Consider the following 12,173-nt stretch of genomic DNA (forward strand, 5'->3'; position numbering starts at 1 on the left):
GATTCAATGTCATTTGCTCTAGCTCCCGGTATACAGTGCACTGTTTGTACCGGGGTTGCGAGTTGAATATGCCTCAGGGAGGAGTCACCAATAACGAGAACTTTATCATCTGTATCAGTGGTATTAAGGGGAGAAAAACGGTTTGAAGTTGGGATGGGATCCGGGTGTGGTACGGGCTTTGAATGTCTTCTACTAGGCCTACCTACTTGGTTTTACGTTAACCCAATTATCGGGTGGTTTGAGTTGCGATGTTGACACGGGCGAGCTAGAAGAGAGTTGCGTCGGTAAATGTTAGATCTGTATGCTGAATTTCGCTTGATTCGATTAACCCATTTCTGCCTAAAACGCCTGCTAAAAACGCCTGTTAAATCCTATGCTATTCTATGAGAAAGTACCTCATTTCCTGAGGGTTTTCTGAGAAAACAGTAAGAATTGTCAACGTCTACAAAAACCTTAATATCTAAGCCTCTGTAGCACTTAGAAACATGAAATAAGAAGCATTGTGAAGGTAAGAACTGCAGGTTTTATTAAAACCTGCTCCCTGAGCACACAAACAACAATAACATTTGTAAAAAACTCTCAAACACACAAAAACAATATAAATCAATGATATAAAATACAATAAATACAATTTTCAAGTATGCAAACATTATGAGGGAGGGGAAGAGGGGGAGGGAGGGGGAAAGAGAAATGGGGAGGGAGGAGAGGAGAGGGATGGAGACATCCTGGGGTGGAGCTGGCCTCGCAGTTCACATGGAGCATGAAGCCATGGCGGGGTCAACGTTATCCTGGAGATGGAGATATCTGTAAAAACGTATGGCAAAGCATTCAATCATTGTATTATTATGAGACCCACCCTCTCAGCTGGTGCTAAGACAATGGCCTACTAGACTGTCTATAGGGTATAGGGGTTATAGGTGTTCATATGCCAATTGTTCAGGTCTCTTTGAGGCACAGACAGGGAGTACACATTCAAGTTGGATACACAATAAAGCTACACTAACAGAATAGTATATTTCCAGTTCCATCAATGTTATTTATAGTATTTATATTTATTCATAATTGTATTACTATTCATTATGATGTATTATGCTATACAGTTCTCCACGTTATTTTTCTTATCTAAAATCTTTGGACAAAAACGTCTGCTAAATGTAAATGCTATTTATTCATTATGCCATTATTGTATCTATAACTAACATTATTGCATGTATATATTATCAACCATCATCACCATTAGTAATCGCTATAGCACCACTATCATTACTGCCCATTCCGTTTTCTAAGAGAAGAGAACTCGGAAGATCGCACAAGAAAACAAAACATAAATAATTACCTCCAGATCATTGCCGGTTGTCCAGTCCACCTGGAATCCCTCCTCCTCTCCTTCCGTGCCCACAAAATCCCACTCCTGTGCCGTATCTAATGGATCCTCTGACACAAAGTCATTATCCTTCTCCCTCTCAGACTCAAATCCTTCAAAATCTATGTCGAAATCACTGACATCGCTATCAAAATACTCCATGTTCACTGCTACTTCTTCACTGCTACTTCTCGCTAGCCAGCATGGTATCACTGAAAACAAGCACAGAATATCGCGTGGCTATCTGATTGATTGACGTGATTTTCAGCCAACCAAAGTTCATTTTGGTGGTCATCTGATCTTTACCAAAGCCTTAAGACCCATCCCATGTGTAATTTTAACCAACCAGAGTGAGTTATACGCTGCATTCGTCATGAAAACAGCACGTGTACAAAATGCTGCGCTACGCAGCAACCGGCAGGAAAGCCTATGCTGCGCTACGCAGCAACCGGCAGGAAAGCCTATGCTGCGCTACGCAGCATCCGGCGCCAATGGGTTAACAGAGTATTACAGTCTATGTTAAAGAGACGCGACTCAAGTAGAGATATAGTCTCATCGAAGCTTGCCAGTAGCCTACACTTGGTGCAAGTATTGTAGCCATTGAAAGTTGTTGGAGAGTCGCTGAGCATATTACACGATGGGCAGCGGACAAGGGTCGAACAAGACGCCATGGCCAGCTAAGCGTTAGCTGAGAGGGACAAGAAATAGCTGCTTCAGCCCGTTGCCTCGGCGAAACGCGTTGCCGCCATATTGTCTCAGGAGCTCTCTGAAGCCAGTGGTCTGTCAGGTGTCAAACAAGCGCAAGTTGCCAGGAGCTGCGGTTTATCTGGATAAAAATCACGATAACCTTTTACATTTCGCAACCAATTTCATGGAGTATTCAAGGGTTTATGCTCTACGTGAAATGTGTGAAAAAGATTTGCCTCTACGTTACTTTGAATCTCGCTAGTTAAATCGCCAGTCATACATGTGCATGGGTCTATGATAAACGCTCACTTTTCTTGCACAGCCCGTGCACTTTGAAAATACTGAGAAGATCTATAAACTATCGAAATAGTGCTTCCTTAGTTACTACGTATTGACCATCATTAAGAGAAAGAGCATACATCAAATAGTGAGAAACTGGCAGTCAGTGTGTTTTTCATAGTTTAATAGTTCCTTTTCAAGTATGTGCTTTAAGAAACCTTGAACAGTGCAATTGGCAATACACATTTATTTCACAAATCAACATTACAAAAAAAAAGCTATATATTTCTATAGCAGTAAAAATATACACATCTCAATAGTTGAACTGTAATATAAATAAAATAGCATATATATAATACAATATAATATAATGACTCCAGAATTCAAGCAGCTCGGCTTCTTTTCATGGCTTGTGACCATCCATCTTCCTCTTGATCACATTTCAGAGAAGCAAGTTTTTCTTCCGGGACAACGTTGTACTTTGCCTGGCTGAGGTTTGTAAAAGACCATAAGGATTTAAAAAAGCGGACTGGAGGGTCTTCTAGTTCGTCTTCTCTGATGAGTCCAATTTTCAGCTTTGCCCAACACATGGTCGTCTGATGGTTAGACGGAGACCTTGAGAGGCCTACAAGCCAGAGAGTCTTGCACCTACTGTGAAATCAGACTCATCGGAGAAGACGAACTTAGAAGAACCTCCAGTCCGCTTTTTCAAACCTTATGGTCTTTTACAAACCTCAGCCAGGCAAAGTACAACGTTGTCCCGGAAGAAAAACTTGCTTCCTTTTGCTCAGACAATGTTCCCCAACTCTGAGAAGTGTTTTTTCCAGCAGGGCAATGCTCCATGCCACACAGCCAGGCCAGTAAAGGTGTGGATGGAGTACCACCAGATCAGGACCCTGTCATGGCCAGCCCAATTTCGAGACCTGAATCCCATAAAAAACCTCTGAAATGTGATCAAGAGGAAGATGGATGGTCACAAGCCATGAAAAGAAGCCAAGCTGCTTGAATTCTTGCGCCAGGAGTAGCATAAAGTCACCCAACCGCAATGTGAAAGACTGGTGGAGAGCATGCCAAGACAAGTGAAAGTTGTGATTTTAAATCAAGGTTATTCCACCAAATATTGATTTCTGAACTCTTCCTAAGTGTAAGCATTAGTATTGTGTAGTTTAAAAATGAATATGAGCTTGTTTCTTTGCATTATTCGAGATCTGAAGACACTGCATCTTTTTTGCTATTTTGACCAATTGTCATTTTTCTGCAAATAAATGATCTAAATGACAATATTTTTATTTGAAATTTGGTAGGAATGTTGCCAGTAGGTTATAGAATAAAACTAAAATGTACATTTTACTTTAAAACATACCAATAAATAGTAAAACCAGAGAAACTGATAATTTTGAAGTGGTCTCTTAATTTTTTCCGCGGCTGTATATATATATATATATATATATATATGTGAAACAATATAATATAATATATTTTAAGTATAGGTATATTCATATTATTATTCATATTGAAAGTGCTGGTTACAGAGCATTAATCTCTCATTGGCAGAAAAGTCTTCCCTTTTCACAGCCACTTCCCACTGTCTCCTCAACTGCTTCTCTTTGGGAAACCTTAAAATTGCGAGAAAGGTTAGCTAGCCAGTCAGTCAGATTCATAATACAGATGTATCTTTAAAAAAAAAAAAATAGAATAGAAATAGAAATAACGTTTAAAACGTCAATTTCGGCCGGCGACTGGCTGCAGGTGCATCTCACAGGTGCATGTAGAGTATCGTGACATTTTTTCCGTAGTTTCATTCATTACGTGACACCTTCATATACGTATTGTAGAACCATTACATATACAGTGGCATGTTTTGAGCCTTTTTTTGTTTTAATCTAGTCTCTTTTTAAAATACATCACAGAGAGAAATTAAGGCCAGTCGCTCAGCCGAAACGCAGCTTTCCGTCGCGACCATAAATGCTATATAATTACATTATACATTGTAATTACTCACAAGCAAGTAGTGGTAGATTATATATATATATATATATATATATATATATATACTGTATATCCTATATTTCTTGACAATATTATCTCCTGTTGACGAACGATAGAATAAGGCTTTGCTCACCATGTCCATTTCACGTTAGACTAGCTATAGTCTGATTCTGGTGGCAACTTAGCTGTCTCAACAGCTCTTAGCTCTCAACATAACACATGATCTACGTGACATGACTGAATTTAACAATTACAAATAGAAACAATTGTTTAGTCTTACTTGTGAAAGGTAATTCCTTGCGATCTAGTTTGAATCGTCCTGACGGTGGTGTACCCCCAAGCGGCGCATGAATCAGGCATCTTCACTCCGAAGACGAAATAACTCCTGTAACAAGATGGCGCCGACGATTTATGCCGTCCAAGGCCGAAGGGGGCGTCTACCTATATGATGTCTATGGTGGCAAGCGTAGCAAGCAGGAAGTAGCGTCCGGAGCTTCTGAGAATAGGGTCCGTGGGGAACAAGTACCCTATCGAGATTGCAGAGTATTTATAATGCGGCAGCACATTTGGTTAAATGATATGACTTAGCTCTATTCCCCATCTCAACCACTTTGCTCCACTGAAGAAAATGTGTTGTCTTTGTCTTCTCTCTACAGCAATTTTGTTATGAATTTAGCAACATCAAAACCATATGATCTATAGGTGATGGGTAATTCAAATGTTGTGTGCTGGATATAAATATATTATGTTCTAGGAAGAAACTTGTATGAAAACGTTAGATTTTATGTTAAGATTATTATTTAGAAAGAGCCATAATGCTGGAAGAGGCATTTTCTTTTTTTCATTTGAAACTATTTAAAAACAAAGCTGAACATTTTGTAGTATATTTTCTATATAGAAAAGGTTGATGCTCTAACATCTGGAATGAACTTGAGCCTCACTTGATCTCTGCAGGCATTCGCCCCCCAATCCTGAATGGACCGATGCACCCGCGTCCGCTGGTAGCCCTGCTAGATGGGCGAGATTGTACCATCGAGATGCCCATCTTGAAGGATGTGGCCACAGTGGCGTTCTGTGATGCCCAGTCTACCCAAGAAATACATGAAAAGGTGAGTGAAGTCTTTACATAACTGGCATTTGGCCACAATTTATCTTGCAAATGCACAGCTTTGCAGTGACTGAAAAGTGGACAAAGGGAAGAATGTTCAAGATACTGAAAGTGTTATTATTAACCAATAACCCTTTAGAAATTGAATAAATTAGGTACATTTTGTCTTGAATCTCAATTCCAGTCTTTACCCCATTATCGTACTAATGACAACAGCGTTTACATAAACCTTTCAATAAATCCACTGACAAAGAACTAGAAACTAGAGATGCATATCCGTAAAAAAAAGTGTGTTTTCACCTGAATATCAGAGGACTGTAAATCAATAATTGAATTCTATGCCACATTGAAGTAAATGCTTTGCAAGAATGGTTTGACACTACTATCCCCTCACAGATTACAGCTGGCAGCTTTAATAAATGCTCACGGTTAAGGTATTTAGCAGACGCTTTTGTCAAAAGTCACAAAACAATAGAACTTGACACACAACAAAAGTATCTGATTTAAATTTGTATTTTACCTAATCAACGAATAATAATAATAATAATGATGCTGATATTGATAACAACAATTTCAAATATCAAAACAATCATTAAATGTATGGAAGCCTGAAACTAAAGAACTCATTAGACAGATGATGTTTTAAAAGGTGAGGTTTTTAAACGCTTTTAAAATTTACCAAGGCTGATATTGGACTATCACATGCAAATGGATGAGCTTGCAAACTTTTATGTGAATATACCCAACAGGTCCTGAATGAGGCCGTAGGCGCATTGCTCTACCATACAATTACACTCTCTCGAGATGACCTTGAAAAATTCAAAGGCCTTCGGGTTATTGTAAGAATCGGGAGTGGTTTTGACAACGTGGACATCAAAGCAGCTGCTGAGTTGGGTGAGACAAAATATTTTTGATTCAATTGCATCATGTTCGTGTGAGTCTTTTTCCAATTCCTTGTCTCCATTACCAACACTAATCTTTGTTTTTGTATTCTCTTCTTTCATCCACAAGGTATTGCGGTATGCAATGTTCCAGCCTCTTCTGTGGAAGAGACAGCAGACACATCCATGTGTTTAATCCTCAACTTGTACCGACGTGTGACCTGGATGCACCAGGCTCTGAGAGAGGGCACTCGGGCTTCCAGTGTAGAGCAGATCAGAGAGGTGGCTGGTGGAGCTGCTCGCATCAGAGGGGAGACATTAGGCATCATTGGTCTGGGTGAGCAGATTGTGTAGTTAAACATGTTTAATTACTCTAATCAATTTTTTTCCTGCTTAGAGTTTCAGTCTCTGATCCAAGCCCCAGTTAATCAATAATGAATTGAATAAGTGAATGTGATCTCAGCTCTTACTGCTGGAGGTGCTGGAATGTGAAAACATGGTTGAAGAAGTTAGGTAATGCATTCACGTCTGCTGAGGATAAGGATATATCTGACTTGTGTAAGGTACAGTTTGACGTAGCAATAGCAGCAATAAGGAGTTCTGTTCCAAAACTAACTAGCTTACGACCTAAAAGGCATGCAAAAACCTTACAAACACTACGGACAGCCCAGTTGGCACTGATAGAAGCTTGCTAGGAGTCTTTTGGCTTGCTAGGAGTCTTTTGGCTGTATAGCTGGCAATGTCATGTTGTGTAAACTTTTCTTCCATTCCTGACTTGTTTATCAGCCCAGAACACAGAACTACATAGTGCATATTTTGGATGGCTAGAAAGACACAGGTCTGTCCTTCACATGACCATATGCAAACAAAATTAATTTGAGAATGGTACCAAAACTAGTGGCCTATAAAACCATACCTCAAAAAGTGTAAAATTGTTGCATCGTGTTGTTTCAAAGAAAATCAATTAAACAAACTTGTGACGATCGTTGTGCAACGGCACACACAAAAATGTCCGCACCCTCCTGCCCCGTATTTACAACTGCTTCCACACACACACATATGGATTTGCACACACACAAACATACACACCTGATTGCACAAACGTGAACAAAATTGAAACATTTATTTGAGTGAACCAAGTTGGTGCACAAACCTTGTTTCATTGAAGATGGATAAATGGAATTAACAACTTGTTTGGAGTTTGTGTCTTCGGGTAGCTGGTCAGTCCAAAGCAAAGAAGCAGAACGGAGAACGCAGAACATTTATTTAGTTCGGATTTTGATTACACTGGCTGATTCCCTGTAATGGCTTTAGGGACAATATAAATGTCCTTGGCCAAACCACTTCGGTGAGGTGTCTTTTAAGAGGCCTTGGAATATGATTTTAAAAGATGGTTGTTTTTTTGATGTTGTTTAGCATATACCGTATTTGTGTTTCAGGGTCTGTCTTGTTATCTATGTATTATTTTTAGGGCTGTCAATAGATTAAAAAAATTAACTAATTAATCTCACATTTTGAAATTCATTAATCTAGATTAATCGCGATTACATTATTATTATTATTTGTTTTAAAGTAGTAATCACTCCAGACAGCGTGTATTTTAGACAATGTTGTTTAATTGTATTTTTTTTCAAACACAAAACACAAAAAAGGCTCAGGCCTATAACTCCAGGTATTTATTTAATAATAATCTACCTCTCTCTCAATTCCATCTGTCTCTCGTCTCAACCTCATTGATAAATGAAAACATTTTAAACAATTAAAAAATATCAAAAACTATTACATATTCAATATAACACACAGGATAATAACAATTAAAAAATATTAAAAACTAGTACATATTCAATAACACACAGGATAATAAGTGGCCTTGGTGAACCGAATTGACTGATTGAAGTGCTTAAACTGATCTAGTGCACGCTAACTCTTACTCTTCTTTTACCCTCAGCCAATTGCTGAGACAAACCAGCATATTCACATTTTCAGGAGCCAATGCGGCTCTTCTCTTCTGGACAATGTGTCCAGACAGTGAGAACAGGCGTTCACAGGGCACTGTAGTAGCTGGGGTGCATAAGTATTCTTTTGCTATACTTGCAAGTTTGTCGTGAGTGTGCTGCCTCACCGCCCACCACTTGAGTGGACAGTCTCCCATCTGGAGCTTTGGCTCTGCTTTGTAACGGTCCAGGGCCTTGTCAACAGAATCATCCTCTTCATCCTCCGAATCAGTGTCAGAGGAGGCCATTAAGAAGGTCGTCAATTTAGGCTTTTTAGGGCCATCACACACGCCTCACCTCAGAGATGCCTGCCCCTCCACCATAAGACTCCGGAGAGAGGCCCAAACCTCGGCTCTCTCTTCCTTGGGAAGACATTTCAAGTCTTTGAATCGCGGATCACACAGTGTGGCAACCTGTAAGATTTTCAGATTTGCGTTTTCCCTGCGATTGGCCAGGTCTGAAGAGAAGGAGGCCTTGAATTTCGTAACGTATGCTGGGTCGTCATCAGAGGGTTGCATCACTCTGGACAGGTGACACAACGCTGGTAGGACCGCAGAACAAGAGATGTAGTGCTCTCCTCCAAGAAGCTCAGTCACATATCTGCAATAAAAGGTACATGTGGGTTTTAAAAAGGGCCTTAAAAACAATCGCTCACACACATGCACACACGCACAGGATGGGAAAACTTTTGTTAATGTTCGCGTAATCTAGCGTCTTTTCAGGAAGCCAATAGCGACTTCTTGTTGTTTATTGTTGACAACGCACGCACGCACGCACGCACTCAGCTGGAGGATGAAATATAAATGCACACGAGAGGTCATTATGAGGATATGAGAGCACTTGCCTGCATGGTTCGAGAAGGTGCTCCAACTTCTCCAACTTGGCCAACTCCGACACAGTCAGCATCGGGACGCTGGTCTTGTGCTGAGCCAGGGTAGCAGCAATCGGACCTTGGTTTCGCTGGATCCGTTTGACCATCTCCAGGGCAGAGTTCCACCGGGTGGCAACATCTTGGACCAGGTACTCCTCCTGCTGCCCTAGTGCAGTTTGCTGCGCTCTCAATTCCAGGTTATTTGACGGACTGTGTTTGAAGTGCCCTACAATTTTGCGACACTTAGCCAAGACATTTTCAAACCCACTGTCTCTCAGGGAGACGGTGATGGTCCTTTGAAGACTGTGAGCGGCGCAGGGTAGATGCTGGAATGAAAGTAGCCTAGCAGCTGCCAACATATTACGAGCAATATCAGTCCCTAAAGTGGTCAGTTTCCCCCTTATCTCCCACCTGTTAAAGACATCGAGGAATTCCTCAGCACAGTTCTCTGCAGTATGTCTCAACTCTGTTTTTTTTTACCTCCAATGCGAATGATTTTAAGTTCCATGCATTGTCGATAAAATGAGCAGTGACACCCAGGTAGTTGTCGTTGCTGACTGACGTCCAGTGGTCACCAGTTAGGGCAACGCTGGCAGCCTGCTCAAGAAGCAGATTTTTTTGTGCTTTCTCGCTAGCATACAAGGTATGAATTCGCGACACAATGGTGCCCCTGGATGGTAAATTATATGAATTATCCCCTGAAGCTGTTCTGATGACCTCTGCCAGGCCACCGTCCTCAACTATACTAATTGGCCGACAGTCACCGGCAACCCAAACTGCTAATGCATTGGTAAGTCTGTCATGGACAGGTTTAGTTATTTTTCTAGTGTAGTCGTGCATTGTGGTTTGGTGAACATCTACAGTAGCATTAAGTTCTGCCGGGTGCTTTGCCTTTATATGGTAACTTAAAGAGGAGCTGCTTCGGTGGTAATTAAATTCAGCTTGACAAATTTTGCAAATCACTTTATTTTTGACAATAGTGCCGTCATTTAGCCTCTTAAAGACCCCCCAACAATCCCTCTCTCTCCATCTTCCAACCTTCCTACTGAACTGACTGCCGGTTGTTCTTTGTTGTGACTTCTGTAAAACACCAACGACACCAAAATGAATTAGCTGTTTGGCTCTGGCTTCTGAGTTTTCCAACCTCCCCCCTCCAGAGAATGCTAGAAACACGGTCATGCTCCACAAAGGTAGCTAGTTAGCCCAGCTAACATGTTAGCATAAATGCTAGCGAGACCTAGCATGTCAAAGGAGCACAGTACAAAATGAATGTACAAATAAATCAGAATGTAAAAACAAGCACAGGCTTTCAAAGTAGCAGCGACACCAAAAGCAATTAGTTGCTGGGCTCTAACTTCAGTGTTTTCGAACCTCTTAGTACAATACATATCAATATCATGCTAAAATAAATGTCGATGCTAATTTAATTTAATTAGCTAATCAGTCACAGGCTTATCTTACACCATGTGACGCATACATTACAAAATATAATATAAAACCAAACGGGACACCACCATAATACTGACATCAAAGTGTAGAGTTTAAAATTATAGTCAGAAAATCACTTTGATCAGTGGTGGATGACAATTTAGAAATGGGATAGTTATTAGATTTGAAAAGGGTTGAAAATAGATAGCATACCTCTTCCATAAAAGATTTGAAACAGGGAAGAAGAGGTGACTGGGAGAAGAGTAACGTTAGAGCAGGAGAAGGAGGGGGGCACGAACTCAGACCACCCAGGGAACTGTGTCAAAATAAAACTCCTCTTTGACGTGCAAATTAATTCCGCACACCGGAAGTAAACAAAGTTGCGTTAACGGCGTTAAAATATCTTAACGCCTTAATCGCGGTCACATTAATCTCATAGATTAACGCGTTAACGCTGACAGCCCTAATTATTTTACTTTTGTGTTTACCCCCTTTTCATAATTGGTGATGGTCACCTATTATATATGTTCACTTGTTCTGGGCAGAGTCAGGTATGTGCATGTGTGCTGACCTTGGAACTGCTGAATGTTGTCCTGCATACTAAGAGGCTTAGCAGGTGTTTCTAGAGACTGCTAATAGTTGTCCTCTGCTTATAGAGAGGCTTAGCAGGGTTTTAGACATTATTGAAGAGTTAATGAAAGCATAACTTTTACTCTGTCTCTGAGCTTTTTGGCCATACCCACATATCGACAGTAACTCGAGACTCGGCCCGTCACAAACCTGAATTAGAAAGATATGATTTTGAAAGTATCTCTGCTCAATCTGGCCTGACTGCATATAATTCAATTAAATTCAATTTTATTTGTATCGCGCCATAACAATACAATTGCCTCTAGGCGCTTAACAGAGCCCAGAGCCTAGACCCCCTTAGTGCATGCACAATGGCAACAGGGGCAAGAAAAAACTCCGTTAGGCAGGAAGAAACCTTAAGCAGAACCACGGCACATAAGGGGGGACCCATCTGCTTGAGGTCGGCCGGGGCAACAGGGGTTGTACACAGCCAGCATTTGGTTGCGGGACATAGTGTATACAGACATCCGGTGGTAAAATACATGATGCAGGCAAGACCGGTTTACTGTACTAATAGGGTAACTGTTACAGGGGTAAGGGATGTAGGGACAGAGAAACATTTCAGTGGTGGCAATAATGTATAGTATATAAATGCTAGCATAGGGTATGGGGTAGAGTAAGTGTACGGCAATGCAGTGGCGGTGGGTGCAATTGGCCAAGGGTTTCTCCAGGTAGACCAGGTGGAGAGACTACAGCAGCGTGCCATGGGGAGATGGTCTTGATTAGTAGGGAAAGAAAAGGAAGAAAGTGGGTGGGTAGAGTTCAGCTGTCCATATGCGTGGATGAGGAGTGGTGGGGGTGAGGAGCAATATTTCCATTTCCATCAGCGATTGGGACATGGTTGGTGTAACCAGCGAGGATGCTGGGGAGTCTATGCTGAATGTCACGGACCCTGGCTCCGGGGAGGCAGTGGACCTTGCAGGGCCCGCTTGTTGAAGGGGGG

The 12,173-nt window shown here is 41.1% G+C and overlaps 1 protein-coding gene across 2 annotated transcripts in view; it reads left to right on the plus strand.

The window, feature by feature from the left end:
* Positions 1-12,173, plus strand: part of ctbp1l (C-terminal binding protein 1-like) — a 69,718-nt gene that overhangs the window by 39,729 nt on the left and 17,816 nt on the right. For both annotated transcript variants that reach the window (XM_080841078.1, XM_080841079.1), the window contains exons 3-5: positions 5,273-5,427; positions 6,176-6,320; positions 6,438-6,644. In XM_080841078.1, the coding sequence (XP_080697204.1) occupies positions 5,273-5,427; positions 6,176-6,320; positions 6,438-6,644 (507 nt within the window). The remainder of the gene's footprint in view (positions 1-5,272; positions 5,428-6,175; positions 6,321-6,437; positions 6,645-12,173) is intronic.

Source organism: Sprattus sprattus (genome assembly GCF_963457725.1).
Source record: "Sprattus sprattus genome assembly, chromosome: 6".
Lineage (NCBI taxonomy): Eukaryota > Metazoa > Chordata > Actinopteri > Clupeiformes > Clupeidae > Sprattus > Sprattus sprattus.